The sequence below is a fragment of the Toxorhynchites rutilus genome, chromosome 3, assembly GCF_029784135.1.
Source record: "Toxorhynchites rutilus septentrionalis strain SRP chromosome 3, ASM2978413v1, whole genome shotgun sequence".
In the NCBI taxonomy this organism is placed as follows: domain Eukaryota; kingdom Metazoa; phylum Arthropoda; class Insecta; order Diptera; family Culicidae; genus Toxorhynchites; species Toxorhynchites rutilus.
In genome coordinates, this window is record NC_073746.1 from 64,482,193 (window position 1) to 64,506,154 (window position 23,962).

The 23,962-nt window shown below is 36.6% G+C and overlaps 1 protein-coding gene across 1 annotated transcript in view; it reads right to left on the reverse strand.

The window, feature by feature from the left end:
* Window positions 1-9,215: 9,215 nt before the first annotated feature.
* The window catches only part of LOC129773187 (calponin homology domain-containing protein DDB_G0272472), a 97,792-nt gene continuing 83,045 nt past the window's right edge, over window positions 9,216-23,962 (reverse strand). The window contains exons 4-7 of the mRNA XM_055776764.1: window positions 10,497-10,595; window positions 10,289-10,420; window positions 9,528-10,220; window positions 9,216-9,462 (exon numbers count right to left, since the gene is read on the reverse strand). Coding sequence (XP_055632739.1) covers window positions 9,379-9,462; window positions 9,528-10,220; window positions 10,289-10,420; window positions 10,497-10,595 — 1,008 coding nt within the window. The 3' untranslated portion in view covers window positions 9,216-9,378. The remainder of the gene's footprint in view (window positions 9,463-9,527; window positions 10,221-10,288; window positions 10,421-10,496; window positions 10,596-23,962) is intronic.

The window sequence follows — 23,962 nt, forward strand, 5'->3', positions numbered from 1 at the left end:
TGTTGAAACACGTTTGAGCAGAATTTTCCGCCAACAGCGCTTTTTATAAAACAGGAGCGCATTCATCCGGGGGTGTTCATGAGGGCTGTTCATCGTGCCAAGTGAACAGCCAAGTTTTCCACGCACATCCCAGACACAGACCGGTGTGTTCATTCGGATTGGCACACGAAGGCTGGCTCGCCGTGGTTTGTTTTTCCCGAGCGTATCGTTTTCGGTTTTACTACGGGCTTTCATTCATAAATTGAGGCGTTCTATCGAGCGTAATGTTGTGTATGCAGCGAATAGCCTCGAGCAGGTGAATGGGTTCTGCTGGCGCGGGGGTGTGCTTAAAGCAAACGTTGGGCGTTCTGTGAGTTTCCGGCGGCACGGGGATAGAATTGCGAGAAATTATAGGAAAAAAAGCGAATAAATAACTGAATTTCGCTGACATGTTGATTGTCGAACGGCGAATACGGGGAAATACAGAATGTTAGGGAATAACCGATGCGTAAATTATCGGTTGTGACGTGACCATGTGATTCAATATGCTGCCTTCCTGTTTGCCAAATGGAAGAGAAGCTTGTCAAGTTAATCCGGGAAAATTGAAGTAGAAAACTCGAAGAATCGAAACTGAGCAATTTCCACGAAATTCGTACCATTATTCATATCAGTAGTTGACGAGTGGAATAAATTCGAATATAAACACAAACATATTCCAAGGCTGGTTTCATTCAGCGTATGTTTGTTGACATTGGTGCCATTGACCATATACCAGCGTCTGCCTACAAACCTGTTCGATTGCATCCGTTTTATCGTCAATTTATATCGCGCGATGGATTCCACGAATCGTTTTTTTAAACAGGCAGCTGGAAAAACACCCTTGTCGATTACGTTCCGAAATCAATTCGATACCTGTCTGTGATGTGGAGTTTCAGACTAATGAACTCAATCTGAGCGGAAAAGGAAAGATGTGACTAGATTTGATGAAACACGGCAAAAATCGAACCGTTAAAATTGATACAAGGAACAAAAAAGTTGATTTGTCTATACTATTATTAATTGTTGTTCAAGAACCGTTTTGCCTATGTCTGTGTAGTATTTTTGTGAAAATTTCCACCTTTGCCGATCTGAGCACCATGGTCGAGAACAGCAGTAGCTGCTTCCGATATGTAGGACATCATAGGAGAAGTGTCAAGTGTCTCTGTCAAGCTTTTCTTGGGTGGACACTTTGAATGAGAACTATCAAAATACTCTCCAAAAATATTCTGCCAGTACAGCGCCCAGAAGCACGTGATATCGATGCTGGATTTTTTGGCGTGGGACTACGTCTAACCGGAATATATATGGGGGGTAAAATGAAAACCTAAACACAGAACATGCAGGAAAACATGAAAGATTCCGAATGCCTATAACTCGAACATTTCTTACTGGATCGGAAAGATGTTTGCATCAATTGATAGGGAATATTTCTACGCATCTATCGCCATTCATAGTGTTTCGACTGGAATATATTTCCCCAACACAGACTTCCAATCCATGGAGCGTGGGGAAATTCGCATTGCAAATACATGCAAGCCGGGGCATTTTTTTCCGACTGTATGAGTGCCTGAGAAAATCATCTTTGCAACTAAATGTGAGTACTCACTGAATTCTTACGCATACCATTTGATGATTAGGCAAAACTTTGATACCCATTTGCTTGAATAACGTCTATTGATTAAAAAATATGCGTTCGACGTACATGTCAAAATCGGAACTGAGTGCCTGAAGTTCATCAAATCAAGCAAATTCTCGGTTCGAGAAGTACGTACACTTGAGAGACGCAAACTTCAGAGGGAAATGTAGAATAAAATAATTCTTCCGTTCACATATTTTGTCCGAGGCATCATACCAAATGTAGAAGGACTGTCATTAAATTTACTTGTAATAACGAACATAATCTATCACAATGCTTTAATTAACCTTACATGGCATTTGTTCAATCTCTTCACTCACAAAGCAAACATATTGAATTCAACTGAACTCGGAAATTGTTTCATTCAATCAAAAATTTAATCAATACAAACAAATGAATGCTAAGCTAAGGTAGTCCCACGTCAACCTTGCGGTTGTATCATAGATATAACCCACTCATTTTTTTTCGTTGATTTTACTCTCACAATTAGAGAGGCGTGTTTTGATGCTGTTTCAAAATTGAAGGTGTTACCGCGATTAAGTCCTTTTTCGGATATGGGAATCAGTGCCTACGATTTTTGGGATAAGTTCTAGAAAAAATTATTATTGCTCCACAATTGCAGTTATAAACGAAACCATAATTCGGTGTGATGCGTAGAAGGTTTAATGCGATACTATTCTTATTGCTTGATTCTACCTATCTCCTAAGTGAAGAGAGTAAGTGAAAAGAGATGATGCGATATCTCTCTTCGGATAGTGGTCGGATGGTGTGCTAAATTCCCTTATTCACGTTAGGCGTGAGCAGAAGGTTTTTTTCATAACTTGGCAAAAGTAATTTTCTTGTTGTTTTATGTAGGGGAACCCGGGGCAAGAGTGCCCATCTGATTATTTTGCCTATTTCCATCTTTTACAATTATTTAACCACATAATTTTGTTTTATACAGATACTGCATATATCTCACATATTATCAGCCAGAAACTTAAATATTTTTCATTGGAAAACAGATAAATACTAACTGAGCTTCTTACAACTGCAATCTATATAAGAGCGCACAGGCGCAAATTAAAGAAATTCCCTCAGTTTCTATATGTTTGCATGACTCCACCCATAAATACAAATAGAATAATCATTTTTCTTCAACTTACTGTATGAACTAATTTAAATCGTACGCATTTATTTCAATAAAAAATAAATTTGTTATCTGTCAACTTCCGGGGAAAAAGGAGCCATTATTACCGGGGTAAAAATGCCATAGTCGTAACCTCGAATTCGATCTGTCAAACGCAAATAGTGTAATCGTGGTTGTGTTTGTTGTGGTCATGGTTTGTAAATATGAACGAATTTCGTTCTGAAACCAGTGGCAGATGGAGACTATGGTTGTTGCCATACATTTTGTAAATCATGGAGATGAGCTGCGGAGGAATATAGCACAGCAGTGGAACTCTATACAATTCACTAACTAAAAAGTGTCCACAATTTCAATCCTTGTTTACATGAAGAATACAATTTTTTCAGCCATACTTGATTTGAGAGTGTATCGATTTCTAGCTGTCTTGACGCAAGGTCTTTAATGAAGAACGGTAAGGTGGGAAGGTTTATATAAACATGTTCATAATTACATAAGTTTATTCAAATTTTCTTATTGTACTTATATTAACTATTCAGGGCAATTTTATCAAAATTTGAAAGAGATTCTAAAAGAAATGTGTTTTTCGATTATTTTTCTGATATAGTTATTCAGAATCCATGATTACCTTTGCTTTATCATATTTACCCCCCATTATTTGTCAATTTTTCCTGCTTTTCGATCTTCGATCTATCATTTTGACAGTTCCATTTGAGAGATTCAAAATTGCGAAAAAATTGCGACAAGATAGAAATTTGTTTTGAAAGAACGAATAGTGGAAATTTTTCTCAGCTATATAATTAAAGTTCTGAGTTTATTGAATGACAGATTGAAGTTTTATTCATAGAAGAATAAGATATCATTTGAAATGTCGATTTTTGAAATCGGTTCAATGGTTGAAAAGTTATGAATTTTTGCAAGAAATCATGAGTTTTATGTGTTTATTTTTAATTCTTAACTTTCAAACCATTGAGCTTATTTCAAGGATCGACATATCAAATGGAATCTAATCTTTCTAAGAATCCGCAAACTTGCCTAGTATTAACCTAAAAAACCTAACCAAAAAACCACAAAAAGTGTCTTCGATTGTAGGATATGTAATGATACAAAAATATTATGTGATAAAATTTAATTATATATAAAAAATAATACACTTACGATGGTGATATCCGAAAACATATTTGAAAATATATATATAAACATACAGTACACATTCGCTTATTTGCATTTTTTAGTTGGAGTGCTTTTTAATTGGCGGTTCGCTAGTTTGAGTGGAGCACGCGCCAATCAAAAAGCAATCATCCTTCATAATTGTATGCCAGTTCTATCCTGTTGTTTCAATGCCAATTTTTTTTAATTTTTTTCCCAAAAATTGTTGTTTTCAAAAATTTATAACATTTGAAGCACTGAACTAATTTAGATGATCGACATATCAAATTGAAGCCAATGAACTAGTCTTTTATCAAAATATAATATTGGATATTGAACCCTCAAAAACTGATTTTAATTATTGATTGTAGTCGTTTTTTGTTGTTTTACTGGCTTTGGACTAAAAGGCGCTATAAAATGGATTTTTACGGAGTGTGTTCGAAACTGAAAAAAATGAAATGTAGCGTACATACATTATAAATTCGCATAATTATTTAATAATTCAATTTATTGTGTTTACCATGATGATGCGTGTTTATCATGATGATGCTAACACCAATAACATTATATACAGTAATTTACATCTAATACGACATGCCGAGGCACCACTCAGTGCCGCATTGGAGGCGATTTTGACCTGTAATTGGACATTGGTGATGATAGTGGTACAGTGTAGACGTCTGGTGGCGACTTTCAATGTGGGGCCACAATTTGGCCCCCGCCCTCGACGTTTACAATGACCAATTAGGCCACGGTGATACTACCTGCAGCTTCTTACGAAAATAAGGCTGCACGAAATGCATACAATCGTGAGAAGTAAACAACTACATATACAGTGATGCTGCTGAATCCGAACGCTTTTTTATCCGGATACTTTCATTACATTCAATATCATTAAATACCATGACATTTTTAGCATGTTGAATTAATGTGACTATTGTGTCAATTTAGTTTAGTGTCAAACATAGTACCTAGCCAGTCTTCAGAAAACAAACTCAGCGCTGCGCTTGAGTTTAATTTTCATCGCGCGCTCAAAGAAAACTTTTATTCTATCTTGGTGCGAAGAGCACAAAATTCATAAGCACTTCAATTCAGAACCCCATCAATACGAGTATCAAATGAAAGGGCTTGATTAGTAGAATACAATTATTGATGAAAAATGTAAATTCAAGATGACGGCCGCTAGAAAATGGTGGATCACATATTTTCTCAAAACCCCATCAATATGGGTATCAAACAAAAGGGATTGACTAGTAGAATACAGTTGTTTATGAAAAATGCATTTTCATGAATAACTGTATTCTACTAGTCAAGCCCTTTCATTTGATACCCATATATGGGGTTTGGAAAAAAAAAAATGGCACCATATTGTAGTGGCGGCCATTTTGGATTTCAATTTTTCATGAATAACTGTCTACTAGTCAATCCAGCAGGGTGCTATGATTGATGCTAGGATCGTTAGCAAAATCGCAAGCAGAACTGTCAGTAGGATACCCGATATGGTGGCTCCTGTCAGTGCAATAGGGGTTCTCTAAAGACGTCACCCACCTGAGTCAATCCCTTTCGTTTGATACTCATATTGATGAGATTTTGAGGAAATATGTAATCCGCCATTTTGTAGCAGCCGCCATCTTGGATTAACATTTTTCAACAATGACTGTGTTCTTCTAGTCAATCCCTTTCGTTTGATACTCATATTGATGAGATTTTGAGAAAATAAGTAATCCGCCTTTTTTTAGTAGCCGCCATCTTGGATTTACATTTTTCATAAATTACTGTATTCTACTAATCAAGCCCTTTCATTTGATACTCATATTGATAGGATTTTGAAAATATCTATAGATGGCGCCATCTTGTAGTGGTCGTCTTGTGAAAATACAATAAATAATTGAATTGATAAAAAACCTTTGTATCAAACATGTTTCCATTTAGTCTCGCTACTTTTGACGAACCCGTTAATAAGTTCTACTATAATTTATAAATAATTTCTCTCAAAGAATTACAAAGAAAACACGTGTCCGGGTTTAAAAGCAAAAGTGTCCGGATATCAAAGCATGATTAAAAAAGTGTCTGAATTTAAAATCACGACAGGATGAAACAAACTTCAAATTTTGAACAAATATAACATGATTTTGTAGAATTCTGTGATTCATTACTTAGATGAAGGCCTTCTAATTCTATAGGAACGCTAAGTTTTCATGCTATGATATGTCAATATTTTTTAGTAGTTGATGTTATATTCGTAAGCGCTCAAGCGTCCGGATTTCGAAGCATTACTATAATTGTGTTGGTGTGGTTACATTGCTTCCCACTTGCTTCGTTCGAATTCGTCAGCTTCTATCGAACAAAATTGTTTGTTTCTCTTCGTCAGTTATCGCACAATCAGGTTTCCGTGCATACTCCGATCCATGGTCACCTCGGCCTTAGCGGTAAAAATGTCCAATTAAACGTGTCGCATTACAGGTCTGTCCAATTGGCAAAAGGTCGCATTGAATGTAATTTACTGTACGAACCTCCCACCTTATATATGATGTCTCCCACCGTTTTATAGACATCTCAACATTCTGTTCAATTTTTAGAGCGTAAACCATCTGTCAATTTTTTTACTGTTTACATTTTCTTACCACAAATCGTTGCCACTTTTTTCCCTTAAGTTCCACTTCTCTTCTCTGAATATAGTTTGCCCAGAAGAACATTGGCCAAATATGTGCAGAAGTTAGGCCGTTTTAAAACTGTGTTTTCTAAACAACAGGAGGAGTAAATCGTGATTCACACCCTTAATATGCAGAAGTTATTTTATGGGCTGACAACACACGACATCCCGAACCTAGGGTATAACATAGCTGAGTGAAATAATTTAGATCACTCTTTCGACAAAACATACAAGTTGGCCGATAGAGATTGGCTTGCCGGTTTTCGCGAACCCCACCAGAACTTGAGTTTGCGTTCTTTGGAACCACCGTGTACTGGAAAAATACAAGCCAAAAACATCATTTTTGTAAATGAAACATTTTCATAGTGAACATTACTTTTGAACAATACCTAAATAGGAGTATAAATGAACAAACCAGCAAAAAAAAGTGGAAAAAATAACAAAAGAGCATTCAAAAACGCATATTAGCTTAAGGTGGCATTCTTGCCCCGGGTTCCCCTAAAAACCAAACAGATTATATTTACCTTTTTTTAATTTTTCTTTCATTCGTCGCAATTAAATTCAAAACACCTAGGATTATTGGATATAGATTATTGAAATGCAGCTTGGGTAGACTGTACACTTCGTAGTTGCTCTCCGTGATTGACCTGAACCAGCGAAATTGCACAAAGAATACACCGAATGACCCTTGGGAGTAGCAATTTTTTTCTTATTGTGCAAGTTTCGGTGAATCGAGCTTTAAATAGTCAATAACGACGCCGGCCACGTCCTTACCAGGGTCACCAGGGGAGGGGAAGGAATGTTAGTATGATTTCGCCGCCCGAAGGCCAGAATGGTTGCCTCTCGAGCGTGGTCCCCTAGCGATTACCAAGAAGGGATAGTTGTTAGTGGGGGAGGTAAGAATCAGGATTACTTCTGGAATCTGCTCTGGTTATTAATAGTTCCAGGTTCTTTTTCGAACATGCTACTAAAGAGATCCGTCATTCGCAGGCAGAGTTCTGGGATGAATGATTAAAATGCATTATACAAAAATATAAAACAGACTGAACATTGCATTTTTTATCAAATATTGCACAAGAATTGAATTATGAGATTTTCATTTTTTTATATTCACATTTTGTAAAACATCCTTAAATAAACCGTATATATTTTTATTTTCTTAATAGCTGACCCGGCAAACTTCGTCCCGCCCAAAATTTGTTTTTTGTTATCAATACCTTCAAACATTCACGTTTTCTTACTAAGCGCAAGTTCATGAATCCAATCGCAGAACTGGTCATTCATTGATCTTCTAATCGACCCCGTTTGAATTTACCTTTTACTAAAAAATTCCTAGTACTTCTACCAAGACTCATCATTATAATATCAGATTATTTTCAGACACAATTCTCGTTCAAGATTTTTCAACCACTTGCAAATAACATGTTTCTCCGTTACATGGAATAATTTTTCGATACAGAAAATATGATAGAATAAAGAAAGACTCTTCTCCCCTTAGAGTAGCGGGGAGGAATGTCTATTAACCATAGAAACATTTATTGCACCCTAAAACCTTCACATGCCAAATTTGGTTTCGCTTGCTTCGTTAGTTCTCGAGTAATGTAGAAATTTGCCGATCTGGCTGAAATTGGAATGTAAAAATTAATTATCTATATTGTTAAGTAGCGATTGCCATTGCCAAAATGGTGATCTATTGAATAAAAATCAGTTGTTTTTTCAACAAAAATCGCTGTTTAAAAATTTAAAAAATTGTCATCAAAGAACGACTTAGACAATTCTTAGATTCTGATAATTCATTTTTACATCTACAGGCCAATATCAGCCAGAACGATTCACTAGATTCTAAGAAAAATGTACAACCAGCAAGGAACGGTTTTTTCCAAGAACTCAGCTGTCATTAGCATAATAATCATTATATTGGCGTTCAAAAAATAAAAAACACTATTTTTTTATTTTTAAAATGGGTATTTTTTATTTTTACAAAATCGAGAATTGATCTAGCAAATGAAGCCAAATTTGGCATGTGAAGGTTTTAGGGTGCAGTAAATGTTTCTATGGTGGTTAGACTCTCCACCCCCCTCTCTAAGGGGGGGCTGCCATACAAATAAATCACAAATTTCTGCATTACTCGAGAATCAATCAAGTAAATGAATCCAAATTTGACATGTGGAGGTTTTAGGGTGCAATAAATATTTTTACGGTGGTTAGATACTTCTCCCCTTTCTCTTAGAAGAGGGCTGCCATACAAATGAAACACAAATTTCTGCATTACTCGAGAATTAATCAAGCAAATGAAACCAAATTTGGCATTCGGAGGTTTTAGGATGCAATACGGTGGTTAGACACTCCATACCCCTCTTTAAAAGGGAGCTGCCATACAAAATTCAACGGGGTCGATTAGAAGATCAATCAATGAACAGTTCTGCGATTGGACCCATGAACTTGCTCATAGTAAGATAACGTGAATGTTTGAAGATATTGATAACAAAAAACAAATTTTGGGCGGGACGAAGTTTACCGGGTCAGCTAGTGGTAAATAAACTGATTGAATCATGAGTATTTGTCCTTTGTTTTTTTTTGGCTGTCATCTGAACAAATTTATATAGTAATCAATAAAACATACGATCACTGCAGTGAACAACTTCTCTAAATTCCACAAATATATCTCTATTTAATTCTTTCAATTAAACAACAATTGTGTTACAACATAATCTGACTAAGTTAATTTTTTATCACAATCAATTTGAATCGCCTTTGGCGAAAACGTTTACTACAAATTTTCTGGCTAACCTGTATTTACTTCACCCCAAATCCTTTCTTCAGTTTTTTCTTCTCCAAAACAATAATCTCATCAGCAATGTTATAGATTTCATTGATAGTCTGTAATGTGAGGAATAACTCAATCGCTGAATGATCTGTGCTATGAAACACTATTAAATACTCACATCTGCCTCCTTCAATCTGGTTATCTTCGGATCCTCGTTCCTTGTCTTTACCTTCTTCTTCTCCAGCATCTTGTTCATTTCTTCCTTCATCGCTTCCGCTTCGGCAGCTTCGGCATAGTCAATCTCCGAACCGGCGGCCCCATCAGTCACGTCAACAGTACTCGCATCATCCAGCGGATCCGATTCATCCCCGGAATCCTTGCTATCCTTCTCAATCTTGAGCATAATCGACGTTTCCAGCTCGCTTGGAGTCTCCCCCTGGTTCATCGAAATGTAGCCCTCCTCAGGTGAAGATACATGTGTTTCCGGAACATCCGGCGCACTCTTCACCGAATACTTCTTGTGGCGACGCTTTTTCTCCTTGCTCCGATCGGAATCCATTCGTTTCTCGTCGTTCAAATCGAAGTCACGCTTCTTGATTTTCTCTCCCAACTCTTGTCGTTGCTGCATTAGAAGCGATCTCAAATCCATGTCCCGACAGGGTCCCTTCCTGGTCTTCATTCGGAGCAAGTTCAGCGCCCGCTCGTTATCCTCGATCATGTACAACTTCTCCTTTTCCAGCAAGGCCTCCCTCCGGGAGCGACGTTCGATTTCCTTCTGCCGGTTGTAGTCCTCCATCTGAAGTCGCTCACGCTCCCAGCGAAGTCCTTGCTTGATCAATCGTTCGGCGTTCTTCTCCCTAATGGTTTTGAGCTGAAATCAACGGAATGTTAGATTATCTAAACGGTTTCATAGATTGCAGTTGAGCCAACACAACCCACCTTCTCTCGCTTGTTGCAAATGATTTGGTTTGTCTTTTTGTTGATGCCGAAAACAGAGCTATTAAAATCCTCCGGTATGGAATCGCCTGCTCCAGAGAGGATGAGACTGCGCTCCCTCTCGAGCTCCTTCGCCTAGGATGGGGGTGATGAGGTAAAAGGCATAGGTTCAATATTCAATCGCTTTGCGGCACAACAGATGGTTGCTTACCAGTACAATGCTGTGCAGAGGAATCAGGTTTCGAGGGCAGTTGTGCAAGCTATATTTGCCGTTCAGGATGAGGTACTTTTGACGTTCGAGCTCTTCGTGCTGATGGGGGCGTGCAGAATTCGGTGCAGCATTGAAGTCAAGTGCGCGCCGCCAAGCAGATGGTGCATGGTGGATGATGTGTGCGAGGGTTCAATGTGGGTGAAGGATGGATAAGATTTAAGCATATAGGTGGAAAAAACGTTGCTGTATGAATAACGATAGCAGGAAAATGTAAATAAATGTGCGGTAATCACAAATGCTCTTCCGGACGGTGGTGGAAGTATGGCACAGCCATTTGCTGTGTGTGCAAATGCCGGCACTTTACGACTCCTGCTAGTGGGCGAGCAAGATGCTTGTTTAGGGCTATCATTTTTATTGGAATGGACGATGATATGTCTCGTGCGTACTCTTTGTTCCAATTTCCAGGTCTGTTACCAAGAGTGCCGAACGCATATTGACACTTTGGGGGAAAATGTTCATTCCTGTTCGAGAGTTACTGCATTAGGAAAACTACAATTTATTGGCTTCCCATGAAAATTTTATTTCAAGTTCAAGGTATAATAGCACAGTGTATGCAATATATTTCGTTAGGACTCTTCAGGGAATATTAAATGTTGTCCACTTTCTGTGTGTCCCTATGCAAATATATCTTAAGAAGTAATCTCGGCAGATAGGTTTCAATATTTTTGATAATACTTGTAATAGAAACTTAACTTGATGTCACGTTCACACTTGTGGTAACTGAACAAGTTTTCGCGTCTAGCAAATCACATCATATTTAACTTTAAAACCTAAAAATTAATTTATTGCGTGGAATAAAGGATTAACACAGTTTACTCTTTAGGTTTTGATCCATTGTATAAGTGGAATTATATAAAAATAACATGCATATGAGCATTAGTAAATGAACAACATACTTTTTTGTTTTTAGTCAACTCGTATTTTGCACATACATTTTTTAATTCAAAACTCGATTCAGTTAAAATTGTTTTGAGGAAATTGAAATTTTGAGGTGTCAAAATAACTGTTTTTGATATACAGGTCGGACTCGATTATCCGGAGTATTGATTTTTTTACACTCCGGATAATCGAATCCTTCGGATAATCGAGTCAAAACAATTTTTTTTCTTTATTTGTTTTTTTTTGCATGAATTTTTCGTTTTTTGAAAATAAAAGAGGAACTTGATTTTTGATTCATCCCCTTAAAGTCATAAAATACCTTTCTCACATGAAAAAAAATAACTTATGCAGATTCTCTCAGGAGATGATAGACGATCATATTTGATGAAAAAAATCCTCCTACGCATATCTTCGAATTTCAACAATGACAGAGTTACAGAACTTTTTTTTTTTATTTCGGACTCTGTTGCTACCCTTTCCGAATTCTTCAATTCACCGGATCCAATAGTGATACTAATTCCTGGACGTCCTCGTAGTTTGAATATTTTCTCATTCCAACAGGGGACGTTGCGTTACGTACGGAATGCGTTACGTGATACGGGCAGCGATAAGAGACATAGGATAACGAATAACACCGACACGTAGCGAACGAAGACGTATTTTATTCACAGAGTACAAATATTTTATTGAACAAACTACAAAACTAAAAATATTTCTTGAACTATTGAGGATAATAAAAGACTGTGTTCAACGATGGCCGTGCTGAGAGAATGAATTCCTACTACTATACTTTTTACTACTAAGATGGAATAGTGTTACTTCTCCTGGCTGCGTCCTGGTTCTGTTTAAGCTCTGTATCTACTATCAATTGTAACAGACTCTGTTGCTTCAAACTGACTCTACATTAAAAAGTACGCTACGGAAGACGATTCTGATGCTTTCATTTGAAAGATGAGAAAATTTAGTACAGGATATAGTAGTGGAACAACTTAATTAGTGAATTTTAATAACATTTTGGAAGTGAAACACCTAAAAGTTAATAATTTTCAATGTGTTATTATTAATTTTATCCCAAAAACTTATACTAAACTAGATTGTTTCTATAAATTAAAATGAAGTTCTTTAATCGCTCCACAATTTGTTCTTTGACGCACAACTTCTATCTTTCTTAATTTAGCTGCAATATAGATACATTTTTGGGCATCTTTCATAAACAACTGTGTTCTACTAGTCAAGCCCTTTCATATGATACCCATATTGATGGAGTTCTGAGAAAATATGCAATCCGCCATTTTGTAGTGGCCGCCATCTTGGATTTGCATTTTTCATAAATAATTGTGTTCTACTAGTCAAGCCCTTTCATTTGATATCCATATTGATGGGGTTCTGAGAAAATATGAAATCCGCCATTTTGTAGTGGCCGCCATCTTGGACTTGCATTTTTCATAAATAACTGCATTCTACTAATCAAGCCCTTTTTTTGATACCCATATTAGCTATTTAATATAGAATTATTATACAAATTATTCAAAATTTCCGAAAATCAAAAATAAAATACTCCGGATTATCGAATCCCGGATAATCGAGTCTCCGGATAATCGAGTCCGACCTGTACTTCCAGAAAAATATTAATCAAATTATTTCTATTTGGATGAATAAAAATGCTAACTTTTCTTCGAATACCTTGCATTAGTTTCTTTCGTTGGTTAACCGAACAGGCCATTTTATTTCGCCATTTTTTCATTTATGCAGCATGTTTTGTAACTTTTCCACTCTTCTTCAGATTTCTCTATTTGGTGAAATCGGGGGAAATCATCCCCGTTGGTTAAACAAAAAACACAGTTTTGATTATGACAGTCCTGGTCGTGGCAACGGGAAACTTTTGCCCGGGAACCTTTAAATTTGTGCTTACGTTTCATTGTTCATGGATAAACTACCATGGTATCTCGTTGGAAGCTTTCTGTATGAATTCTGAGTGCGTTTTAACAGTTCTGTTTATGTTTCTGATTAGCTTACTGCAGCTTATGAAAAGATTGAGAACATCCACGCAGATGGATTTTCCTGGAGTTACGATTTTGGAATCATATTTTCTAGCAAAATCTTCTTCGATTTGCTCGAATTTTTCTCAATTTCTTCCAATGTAGTGGCCGATTGTATGTTCTGAAGAGACGTTTACTGTGACCCTTAAGAACGATAATTTTCCTTACACGGAAACGTTTGAGAATTCCGTAGATTATTAAGGTAAGTAGGACTCTAAGTTTTAACGTAACTGAAACATTGTGAAAAGATGAGATCGCATTGTTGACGTAGGACTACGAAATTATTTTGTTCAATTCGCTCGTTCGCTCATTCGAAAGCACACGAAGTTCGAGTGAGCAATTTACGGATATATACAGTGATGGGCACAAAAAAAAAACCACCCCAATCGAAATCAAATTGTTTCTATATTGAAATTTTTTCAAACTTTTCGGTATTCCACTCAATACTACGTAAAAGTAGGAAATTAGTAGACCATTTTGGCGTTTCAGTATCGCTAATTTTTTTTTTTAAGAAAAACCAAAAAAATAATTTTGTTCCGAAATTGGAACTTTTAGGATATGATATAAAAAAATCCGCTTCATTGTTTATATAGAAAACTAGCTGAACCGGCAAACGTTGTTCTGACATATAATGTATTGCTAGAGAATATTTTGGTTGGTAAAAATAACGAATATACTTCAAGAGAGTTTGTATGTTATCGTTCAGATCTGTAAAATTGATTGAATGATGATTTTCACAGCGAAACATACATATGTGTACCTCTTATTTCCGATTTTTCCCTCTTTTTAAAATATCCTTCTTATATAAAGAAATGCATAGCCAAATTTTTCGAATTTTTCAAATCATCTCAAATATTTTCCAAAGTACTCTATCATTCTAATTTGAGTGAAAAGAAACTCACAAAATATATGGACGACGTAGATCTGATCAGTCATTTTCCCGTGATTATGAGTTATACGTACGTGGGAAAAACTTTTTTTTATATATAAAGACTAGCAGACCCGGCAAACTTCGTCCCGTTTTGTTACTAAGCGCTGTTCATGGGTCCAATTGCAGAATTTTTCATTGATTGATCTTCTAATCAACCCTTTAAATTTACCTTTTACTATAAAATTCTTAGTACTTCTACCAAAACTTTACATTATAATATCAGATTATTTTCAGAAACAATTCTCGTTCAAGATTTTTCAACCTCTTGCAAATAACATGTTTCTCCGTTACGTTACATGCCAAATTTGGTTTTATTTGCTTGATTAATTCTCGAGTAATGCAGAAATTTGTGTTTCATTTGTATGGCAGCCCCCCCTCAAAGAGGGGGGTGGAGTGTCCAACCACCATAGAATTATTTATTGCGCCCTCAAACCTTTCTCGATTAATTCTCGAGTAATGTAAAAATTTGTGCTTCATTATGACCCCTTTGGTCTCGATAACCAACTGTCAACGCTTTGGCATACTCTTCACGAGATTTCGCAAACTGAAGTCGTTTTTTTTGTTGGTGTTGCTGATCATCGGTCACTTTTTAGCGAAGTAGCCTTTCAGGTCCCGTTCCGCCAAGCGTCGTCGAATGGTGCGATTGAAAAGGTCCAGATCTAACCTTTCTTTAATCGCCCGAATGGTCGTTCGTGGATTTTTCTTTACTTCTCGGATGATTGGCGTGTCCGTTCTTGCATCAGTCTTATGTCTCGGTATTCTTTCCGGTCGATCGACCACGTTGCCGAGCATCTGATGCTTCCTAATGCCTAGCTGGACCGCACCACGGCTTACCCATACTTCCCAGCAATGTTTCGTTAGGGCTCCTTAGGCTGGAAGTCACGCACAGTCTGTGTTGAGATTTTCTTTCCACCCATTTTCCGGAAGCGAAAAAAAAACACGTTACTACGCACGAAAAGTTGACTAAACGGCAACGAAAATTTTGTGTGGGTCAGATGTAAACAATCAGCTGTCAAAACCGAGGGGTGTATCGGTAAAGAAAACTTGGTAAGACAAATTCACGCAAGTGTATTTTATTTTGTCATATCCTAAAAGGAACCCATTTAGGAACAAAAGTATTTTTTTGTTTTTTTAAAACATAAATCAACGTTATTGAAATGGCAAAACGGTCTACTAATTACTTTAAGTAATCAATTTTGAAAAAAAAATCATTTTTGAAAAAAAAAGATTTTTCAGACCATTGAATAACTTTGAAAAATCCGAAACTCCTAAACCTCCTAAACCTAAAAAAGCCTAAAATATGTTATGTTAAAAATCCGAAGCTTATAAAAAATATTGAAGTATATAGCGCCTTTGGCCTCGAGACAATGAAAACTATAAAAAACAAATAAATCGATAATAACGAAAACAAAACTCAAATTTGATATCTTGATATCTTGATCATCTGAATCGGTATAGTAATTCAAAAGATATGAATTTTTGAAAAAAAGTCGTTTTGGAAAAAAATTATAGGAGGTTGTGTTCAAGACTCGACCTCTTTGTTGACGTAGGACTACGCTGTTATTTTGTTCAAGTCGCTTGTTGATAACTTCGGATATTATTTTACACAAACACACACACACACACACACACTTATCTCCGCTTTGCGCTCTTCTCAGCAGAAGCCCTTTCTATTAGTATTTCCGGTCTCGATTAGCTTAGCTGTCATCCTTGGTGGAGATTGTTTCCCTACTGTCACAGGAAACCAAATCACAAGCAAAATTCCAGTTTGATGATTCCCCACACAATTGTGTAGTTCAGAACCTTAATGGAATGGCGGCAGTTTGATGTAATGATTGAAATGTCACAAACATCAGCGAGTAAGTAATTTGGTCGTGTCCATAGCACAATCCAAAACGAAGACATGTGATGACGCAAAACAAGGAAAAACAAGCGATGTTCATTGCTTCGTATCTAAAACGATACCGAAAGTTTGCCAGTTCTGTTCCTGGTTCTTAAGAGGCTTTAAACTTTGCAGTTCATTCGCCTCTAAAGCTTGCCTCAGCGAGATTCAATATTTAGGCTCCAGACAAATATTCCCCTTCGTTCTTTTCTTTGTTCACGGTTCACGGTTCACTTTAAATCATTTACCTTCGTTGATCGCCGATAAGTGGCTCGCTCACAAATGAGCAGAACAAATGTATGGGAAAATGGAAATGCTTCTAGTTTTTATCAATTTAAAACGTTTACACATCAGCGGATTGTATTATATAGCATAAAAAACAAATCTTAGGGAATTTCCGATTGGTTTGGTATGTAAATCTTCTAAGGCCGTTCGCGGCAAAAAATAGTTATTAACGTTAACTTATTTCATAAAAACGTGACCTGTTTTCTGATCAGGCACCCTTGATGAAAGACGTAGTTCTACGTCAAAAATGAGAAAAAAATGATTTTTGGACTGAAATGGAAATGAGTACCCTATTAAAAAAATGAAAAATACGGGTCTATTATTTTGCGGTAAGGAACAAAACTACCAATTTTCACGAAAATCTGAGAACCGGTTTTGCATGGAATGGCTAATAATATGTGAAGGTTTAAAAATAGTTGTTTTTAATTTCATTGTCTGATCCAGTAATTTATTATGGTACCAGACGATCCGCCAAACTTTGTCCCGCCAAAAATGTATTTTTTGATCTATATGCTTAGTAACAATCAAGTTTTCTTACTAAACGGTCGTCCGGGGGTTCGATCTCAAAACCATTCATTGATTTTTCTACTAAAAGCCTTTTTGAAGGCAGTGTCGTGAATATCAGACACCATTTGAGTGAATGATTTTTCTCCATTTGCAACAAAACGTGTTACTGTTACATACAATACATAATAGGAAATTTATTTTCCCGACTTTTCGAATTTTCCTTCAAAATTTTCTGATTTTTCACATCGTACAAGCACTTCTTGAGAAGATTGAAATATGAAAAATATATGAATGATATAGCAACAGAGACTCTGATACAAATTTGTTGAAAGAACTATAGACACTTTGTAAATAAAACAAAGTGCGCCCACATCACACCGAGGTGTGCGTTCCCAATACAACTAATCACCCCATTTTATAACAAAGTGGACTAATCAGAAACATGCGCTTTATCCCACATGTACTTAGCAAAAAAAAATTGCTCTAAAAGTTATCCTGTCACTCAACTATTTTTAGTTTGAGCTAGTTTGGCGCCATGCAACATCTGGACTTTTCAAAGCGGAACTGGTTGAAAAATCAAAGTTCTGGTAATATTCTTTGTATTTCACCTCTTTTCTATCAAATAGAGAAAATTGCATGAAACGACGAAATTTACTGTTATACAAATATTTTTTTGGTCAAAAATTAACTTTTTGTCACTCGATCGTTTTTCCGTCTGAAAAGTCGATTGTTAACTAATTTTTTTTTGGAGTTTTTGAAGTTCCCGAGAGTCGGTTTTTGACAACATGAAAATTTCGAGACGACAGTAGACCTAGTCGTTTCATGCTATCTGAAGACATTTGCTGCCGTTCTACGCATAGTTGTCCCATGTTCCAAGATCGGCAACTGAGAAAAATGCATTCAAAGTTTTCCAGCATATTAGACAGAAGCTTTAAGCATTTCAATTTAGCAACACACCGGGTTTTTTCCTTATAAGCAAGCAAACCATTTGTCATGACAATTGTCATGCGTAAATGCGAAAACAGAATAGAAACGAGAGGCGAATGAACTGCAAAGTTTAAAGCCTCTTAAAAAACAAAGAAAGAAAGAATAGAAACATACGGTATGAGGCATGATGTCGACGCCAACCTCTCTCAGTTTCTATTCTGTTTTCGCATTTTCGCATGACAATTGTCATGACAAATGGTTTGCTTGCTTATAAGTAATAAACTATTGTTTAATGAAATGTGAAAAAAATGCCTGGAATATCAACATAGGACAATAGAGGCGAATGAACTGAAAAGTTTAAACCCTCTTAAAGCCAAAAAGAAGAAGAAGAACATAGGACAAATGAACTTGATGTTGTTTTCTGAATTACTGGGAAAAAACAATAAGTTAAAATTGTCCGATTGAACTGAAATTTCGCATTGGTCTTTTTTTTGGGCCAATAAACCGGCCTCTCTGATGTAGGGGTAATGTGTCTAAAACGCGCATGAAGGGTAATTTGACTCGCCTGATTTTCTCGTAAACCAGCAAGAATAGAAATGCAATGGATACAGGCAATCGTGCTAGTCAATGATAGAATCCTACCATGCAAGTTTTACATTTGTATCATGCTTTAAAGAAATAAGAAAACTAATTTTCTTTGGAAGCAATTTTCGATGTAATTTTCTACATCATTTTTATAAGGTTTTTGTTGCTTGAAACCGATTCAGGGGCGTTAACTGTGGGTCATATTTATTGAGTCGAATTCCCAGTGAATATCTCAGATGAAGAATACGGTAAGAAAGGATTCATTTCCTTCTCAATTTGATATTTTCCGCATCAGCTTACCATCGGGCAGTATGGCATAACCTCGACCGGGGCAATTTGTTCGCTTTCGGCCGTAAACATTCTCACGAGAGAAATAGCTTGTATGTGAGGGATGCCAGATGATTTTTTCAAATATCTCTGCAAGGCACGAATAAATGTCTTCAAATGTAATCATAATGAACAAAAATGACCAAACCATCACGATATTTCTAAATCATGTTCGGTAAATCACATAAACAATTGTTTTCACATACTTTGAAATGACTTCAGTATGTTTTGACAAAATTAAATGTCTTCAAAACGAAAACATGTCTGAGAGAAACAACTCATGGGCATATTATACTTCTGCTGGGCCATTTAACACCCTATGATTCGAAATTTAGAACCTGGGCGCCTTACAAAATAAAATTCGTAGCACTTTTGTTATTTAGTATCTAAAATACAGAACGATTACAGATGTCTGAGGGTTAAATAATCTACGTACTGACGTTAGTTGTTACCTTAAATTTTAAGAGCCAAGATAAATCCATTCTCGCTTAGGGGGTGCGTATTACACACTTATCCTATACATACCCAACCGATTGTTAACACAACGGCATGCGCTCATTTGACCCATTATGTATTCTTTTGTGTGCATTGACGATTCCATCTTTCCCGTTCAAATTTACTATTTCACAAATTTTGTTATCTGTCTACGCAAATAGTTCATCAATACGCAAATGGTACGGTTTGTACTGTCTAACCCGAACATATGGCGCAGATGAATCATGATACGAGTGACTGAGTGGGTGGTGTCACGCCATTACAAACGAAATACACCAATAATTGACGGTAGCTAACGAGCTAATTTGTATTTGATCTGTGATATGAGCAATAAACAGGATGATATAGCGTAATCGACTTCAACTTCACCGACGATATTTAGTGATGAAATTTTACCATGCGTACTCTGATGGTTTTGTCGTTGAGAGAGGACTTATTTGCAACGGTCGGAAGACAGTTTTGAAAACTGCAATAAATTGGTGACCGGAATAAATCGCCACAGTAAACAACTGCAACAGAAACAACCGCTTAGAAAAAGTGTAGTAGGCTAGAAATATTTGGCGCGGGAAAAACATCATGTGCCTCACATTTCTATTATAAATTTATTCTCTTGTTCTCGTTTTTCGAAATTTATTCTGAGGACAATGTAATGGGGACGAAGTCCCCATTTGGCGAGGATAAGGAATCGAGGCGGCCCATGCCGCCAAGATGACGCAATCCGAGTCCACCGCCGACCCGCCGTCGGAAGCGGCGGTGTCTCGCACGCAAACCTGGGATCCACTGATTGCCCGGTTAGTTTGAAACATAGGATACGATCCTTTAGCAATGTCCGACCGAGCTCTAGCGAGCGTCGGACGGTATACGTCTGCCCGGGGCGTTACGTTTGCCTGGGGCGATACGTTTGCCCGGTTAATTCTTGTTTTGAAATACAATACCGCGCCACAATATTTATAGCCTACTACACATTTTATAAGCGGTGGTTTCTGTTGCAGTCGTTTTCTGTGGCGATTTATTCCGGGAACCCAATAAATTCATTACAAGGTTAATTTGTTACATTGACAAAAAAAACCAATTCTTTGCATTTTTTTTATGTACCGAAAATCTGCCTTTCGATTTGCGATGCGATCATTGAACAAATAATCATCAAAGAGGAGGGGGAAAATTTTCATTCAAGCAACAATACCTTACGGGAACTACATAGGAATTAAATGAAAGCTGGTCGATAAAACTAATTGGGTTTGCTATTGAATTAGTTAGAAAAAAAAAGTGTTAATCCACAAACTTCCAAATACGGCAATTCATTCTTCGTGAGAGGTGTTTCACATTGGAACTCATTACCCAATAATCTTACTCTAATGAATTCGAAATTTGCATTTAAGAAGAAATGTTTAGAGCACTTTAACCGTTAAATTAGTAGAATTAGTCAAATTGAAATCATAAAAGTTATATTAGTGACGCACTGTTCTGTATACAAATCATTGTAGCATTTAAATGAGACCGAAGTCTCAAGTTACATAATACAAATTAAATAAATAAATAAATAAATAAATAAATAAAAAAAAAAACTCTTTGAAAAAAACAGAAATAAATCGATTTTTTATTTTTTATTTACAAGATGAACCGACCGTCTTCAGCACTGGCTTGATACCAAATCATGGACCTTTCGGAGGAAAAATTGAACGCGCCCGGCGCGGTAGAAATTCTGAGTACCAATCTCCCGAGCTAAATTCACGGACGCGCGCTTCGAATGGTTTTATTATTTGTTATGTTTACAATTCTTGTTTTCTTATTTACTAATACAAAATTTGGCGCGCGCTTCCTCGTGGTGACTCTGCACGCGATTGTGTAAAGAGCAACACAATTAAACTAAGGCAAATTTAGCATACGCGGAAACAAAAATTAACAACAGGGCCGTTCATCTCCAAGGTGGATGTACTTTTGTAAATTGACAACAACGCGCGTGTTAAAATGAAATATGGAAAAATGGAGCGAAGCATTCTCCAAGCGTCTCTATAATGATGTCTGAAGCGATTAGGGCCGCTTCAAAGAATATCGGTCCGCTACATCCACACACACACCAATATGAAAATTTGTTCGTGAAATATTCCAAAACTTGATATTTTATCAGCCCGCTATAGACCCAAAATAGATTTTTTGATTTGAATACTTTCAAACATCCACGTTTTCTTACTATGTGAACTTTAGTGAGTCCAATCACTGAACTCTTCATTGATTGATTACCCTTTGACCCTTTACAATTTTCTTTTACTATAAATTGTCTAGTACTTCTACAAAAATTCGTCCTTATAATACAAAATTATTTTCAGGCATAATTTTCGTTCAAGATTCTTCAAGCATTTTGAAATAATATGTTTCTCCGTTGCATGGAATACATGTTTGATACAGAGAATATTACAAAATAAAGACAGCACAAATTGGATCTTTGTTTATATAGATAGAAGATATAGGAATGCGTTATTTCGCCTGAAAATCCTTTTCCACTTTCGAACAAAAATCAATTTCGTTAGCGCCAACATCAAATGTACTAACAACGCTTGGCTAATTGTAGAACATATGGGAATTCAATTTTACGAATTTTCCAATTTTTCTCTCCGCTATATTGATCTACGGGAAGAGACGAATACAACGAAATATAGATGACTCAAATTGAACCATTCCTTTCCCGGGTTCTGCGCTTACCAATACATTTGGCCTTCCATTTTTATTTATAGATATAAGATATGGAAATGCGTTATTTCGCCTGAAAATCCATTTCAACTTACGAGCAAAGATCAATTTCGAGAGCGCAAACATCGAATAGACTAACAACGCTTATTATGATGTAATTTTCGAACAATTCAATTTTCCGAATTTTCCGACCTTCCTTCAGGATTTTCCGAAAATTTTCCGATTTTTCTCTCCACTATATTGATCTACAGGAAGAGACGAATTCAACAAAATATAGGAAGCTAAAATCGAACCATCCCTTCTTCGGGTTTTCCGCTTACCAACAGATTTTGCTCTACATTTTTATTTATATAGATAGATATATGATATGGAAATGCGTTATTTCGCCTGAAAATCCATTTCCAATTACGAACAAAGATCAATTACGAGAGCGCAAACATCGAATAGACTATCAACGCAGAGTTTTCCGAAAATTTTCCGATTTTTCTCTCCACTATATTGATCTACGGGAAGAGACGAATACAACAATATAAACTTGAAGCACGGAAGTTGAGCAGCGATAGAAAACAGATCTCTTTGGTTTCCTTTTTTGTGTGTTATCAACTATTGGTAAACCTTCGCGATATCAGTAAGCTTTCCGGCCGGAAGAATGAATAGTAAATTTGAATTCTGTCAAACTGTCGCCGCGTTATTGTAAACTGTAACCGATTGCTTTTCGTCATAAACAATTGCCATTGCGCCGCAGGTGACTGCTAAATTTAGCATTACCCACTAGAACCCCGAATGACGTCCGATAGAGCGCTCTTCATCAAATATTGCTCGCGAATCGATTGATTGTGCAGCTATAAAACAAATATCTTTGAGCGGCCACCACACTATCGAACTATCCAATAGTAGTTGAAAAACGCTAGCCAACACCCAACGCAGTGAAATTCACCCGAAACATAGTGAAGGGTAGAGAAAGAAAAACGGATTGTGTTGAGCCAATCATACGAATCGCAGAAGTTGTTGTGTTCCGGAAGAACGTCTCCAAAGAGCATTAAATTTTCACGACAGACATGTTATCACACACATCGCTCGGCGATGACAGTGCTCTTCCAGCTCCCCCACAAATGTGACGAGCAATGAATGGATAGAGGATAGTTGATGTCTAACGGGAATGATCGATCGATGAGTGTGCATTTTACCAGACGACATCCGATAATGCATGGGTATACCTGACGCAATGTTGATTTTAATTGCTCATCTTATTTTTGTGTGATGGTTCAATGGAATATCACAATTTGATTCCTCGTTGATATGAAACATCTATCACATAACTGTCTGGTGGCCAATGTCTACAGGATAAGTTTTTACTAATTGATAGAAGCGAACGTTTTCACTTTTGATAAATTGATTTCATAAAAATAATACAAGTTTGTTCGCAAATGTGAAATTTTGCGAAACTTGTCTCTCTAAAAGACGTAGTCCAACATTAAAAAAGCAATGAATAGCCAAATTTTTTGGAAAAACTACAAAGAAAAAAGGATAAAAACTTTCGGAATTGAATCAAACATAATGGAACAATAAAAAAATGGGTGGGTTATATCTATGATATAACCGCAAGGTTGACGTGGGACTACCTTAGCTTAGCAATCATTTGTTTGTATTGATTTAATTTCTGATTGAATGAAACAATTTCCGAATTCAATTGAATTCAATATACTTGCTTTGTGAGTAAAAAGATTGTATAATGCCATGCAGTCTTCAGAAAACCAAACCCAGCGGTGCGCTTGAGTTTTATTTTCATCAGCGCCCGTTCATGAAAAACATCTGTTCTCTCTTTGAACCAAGTGCACCAAAATCTTTGAACATGAGGGCA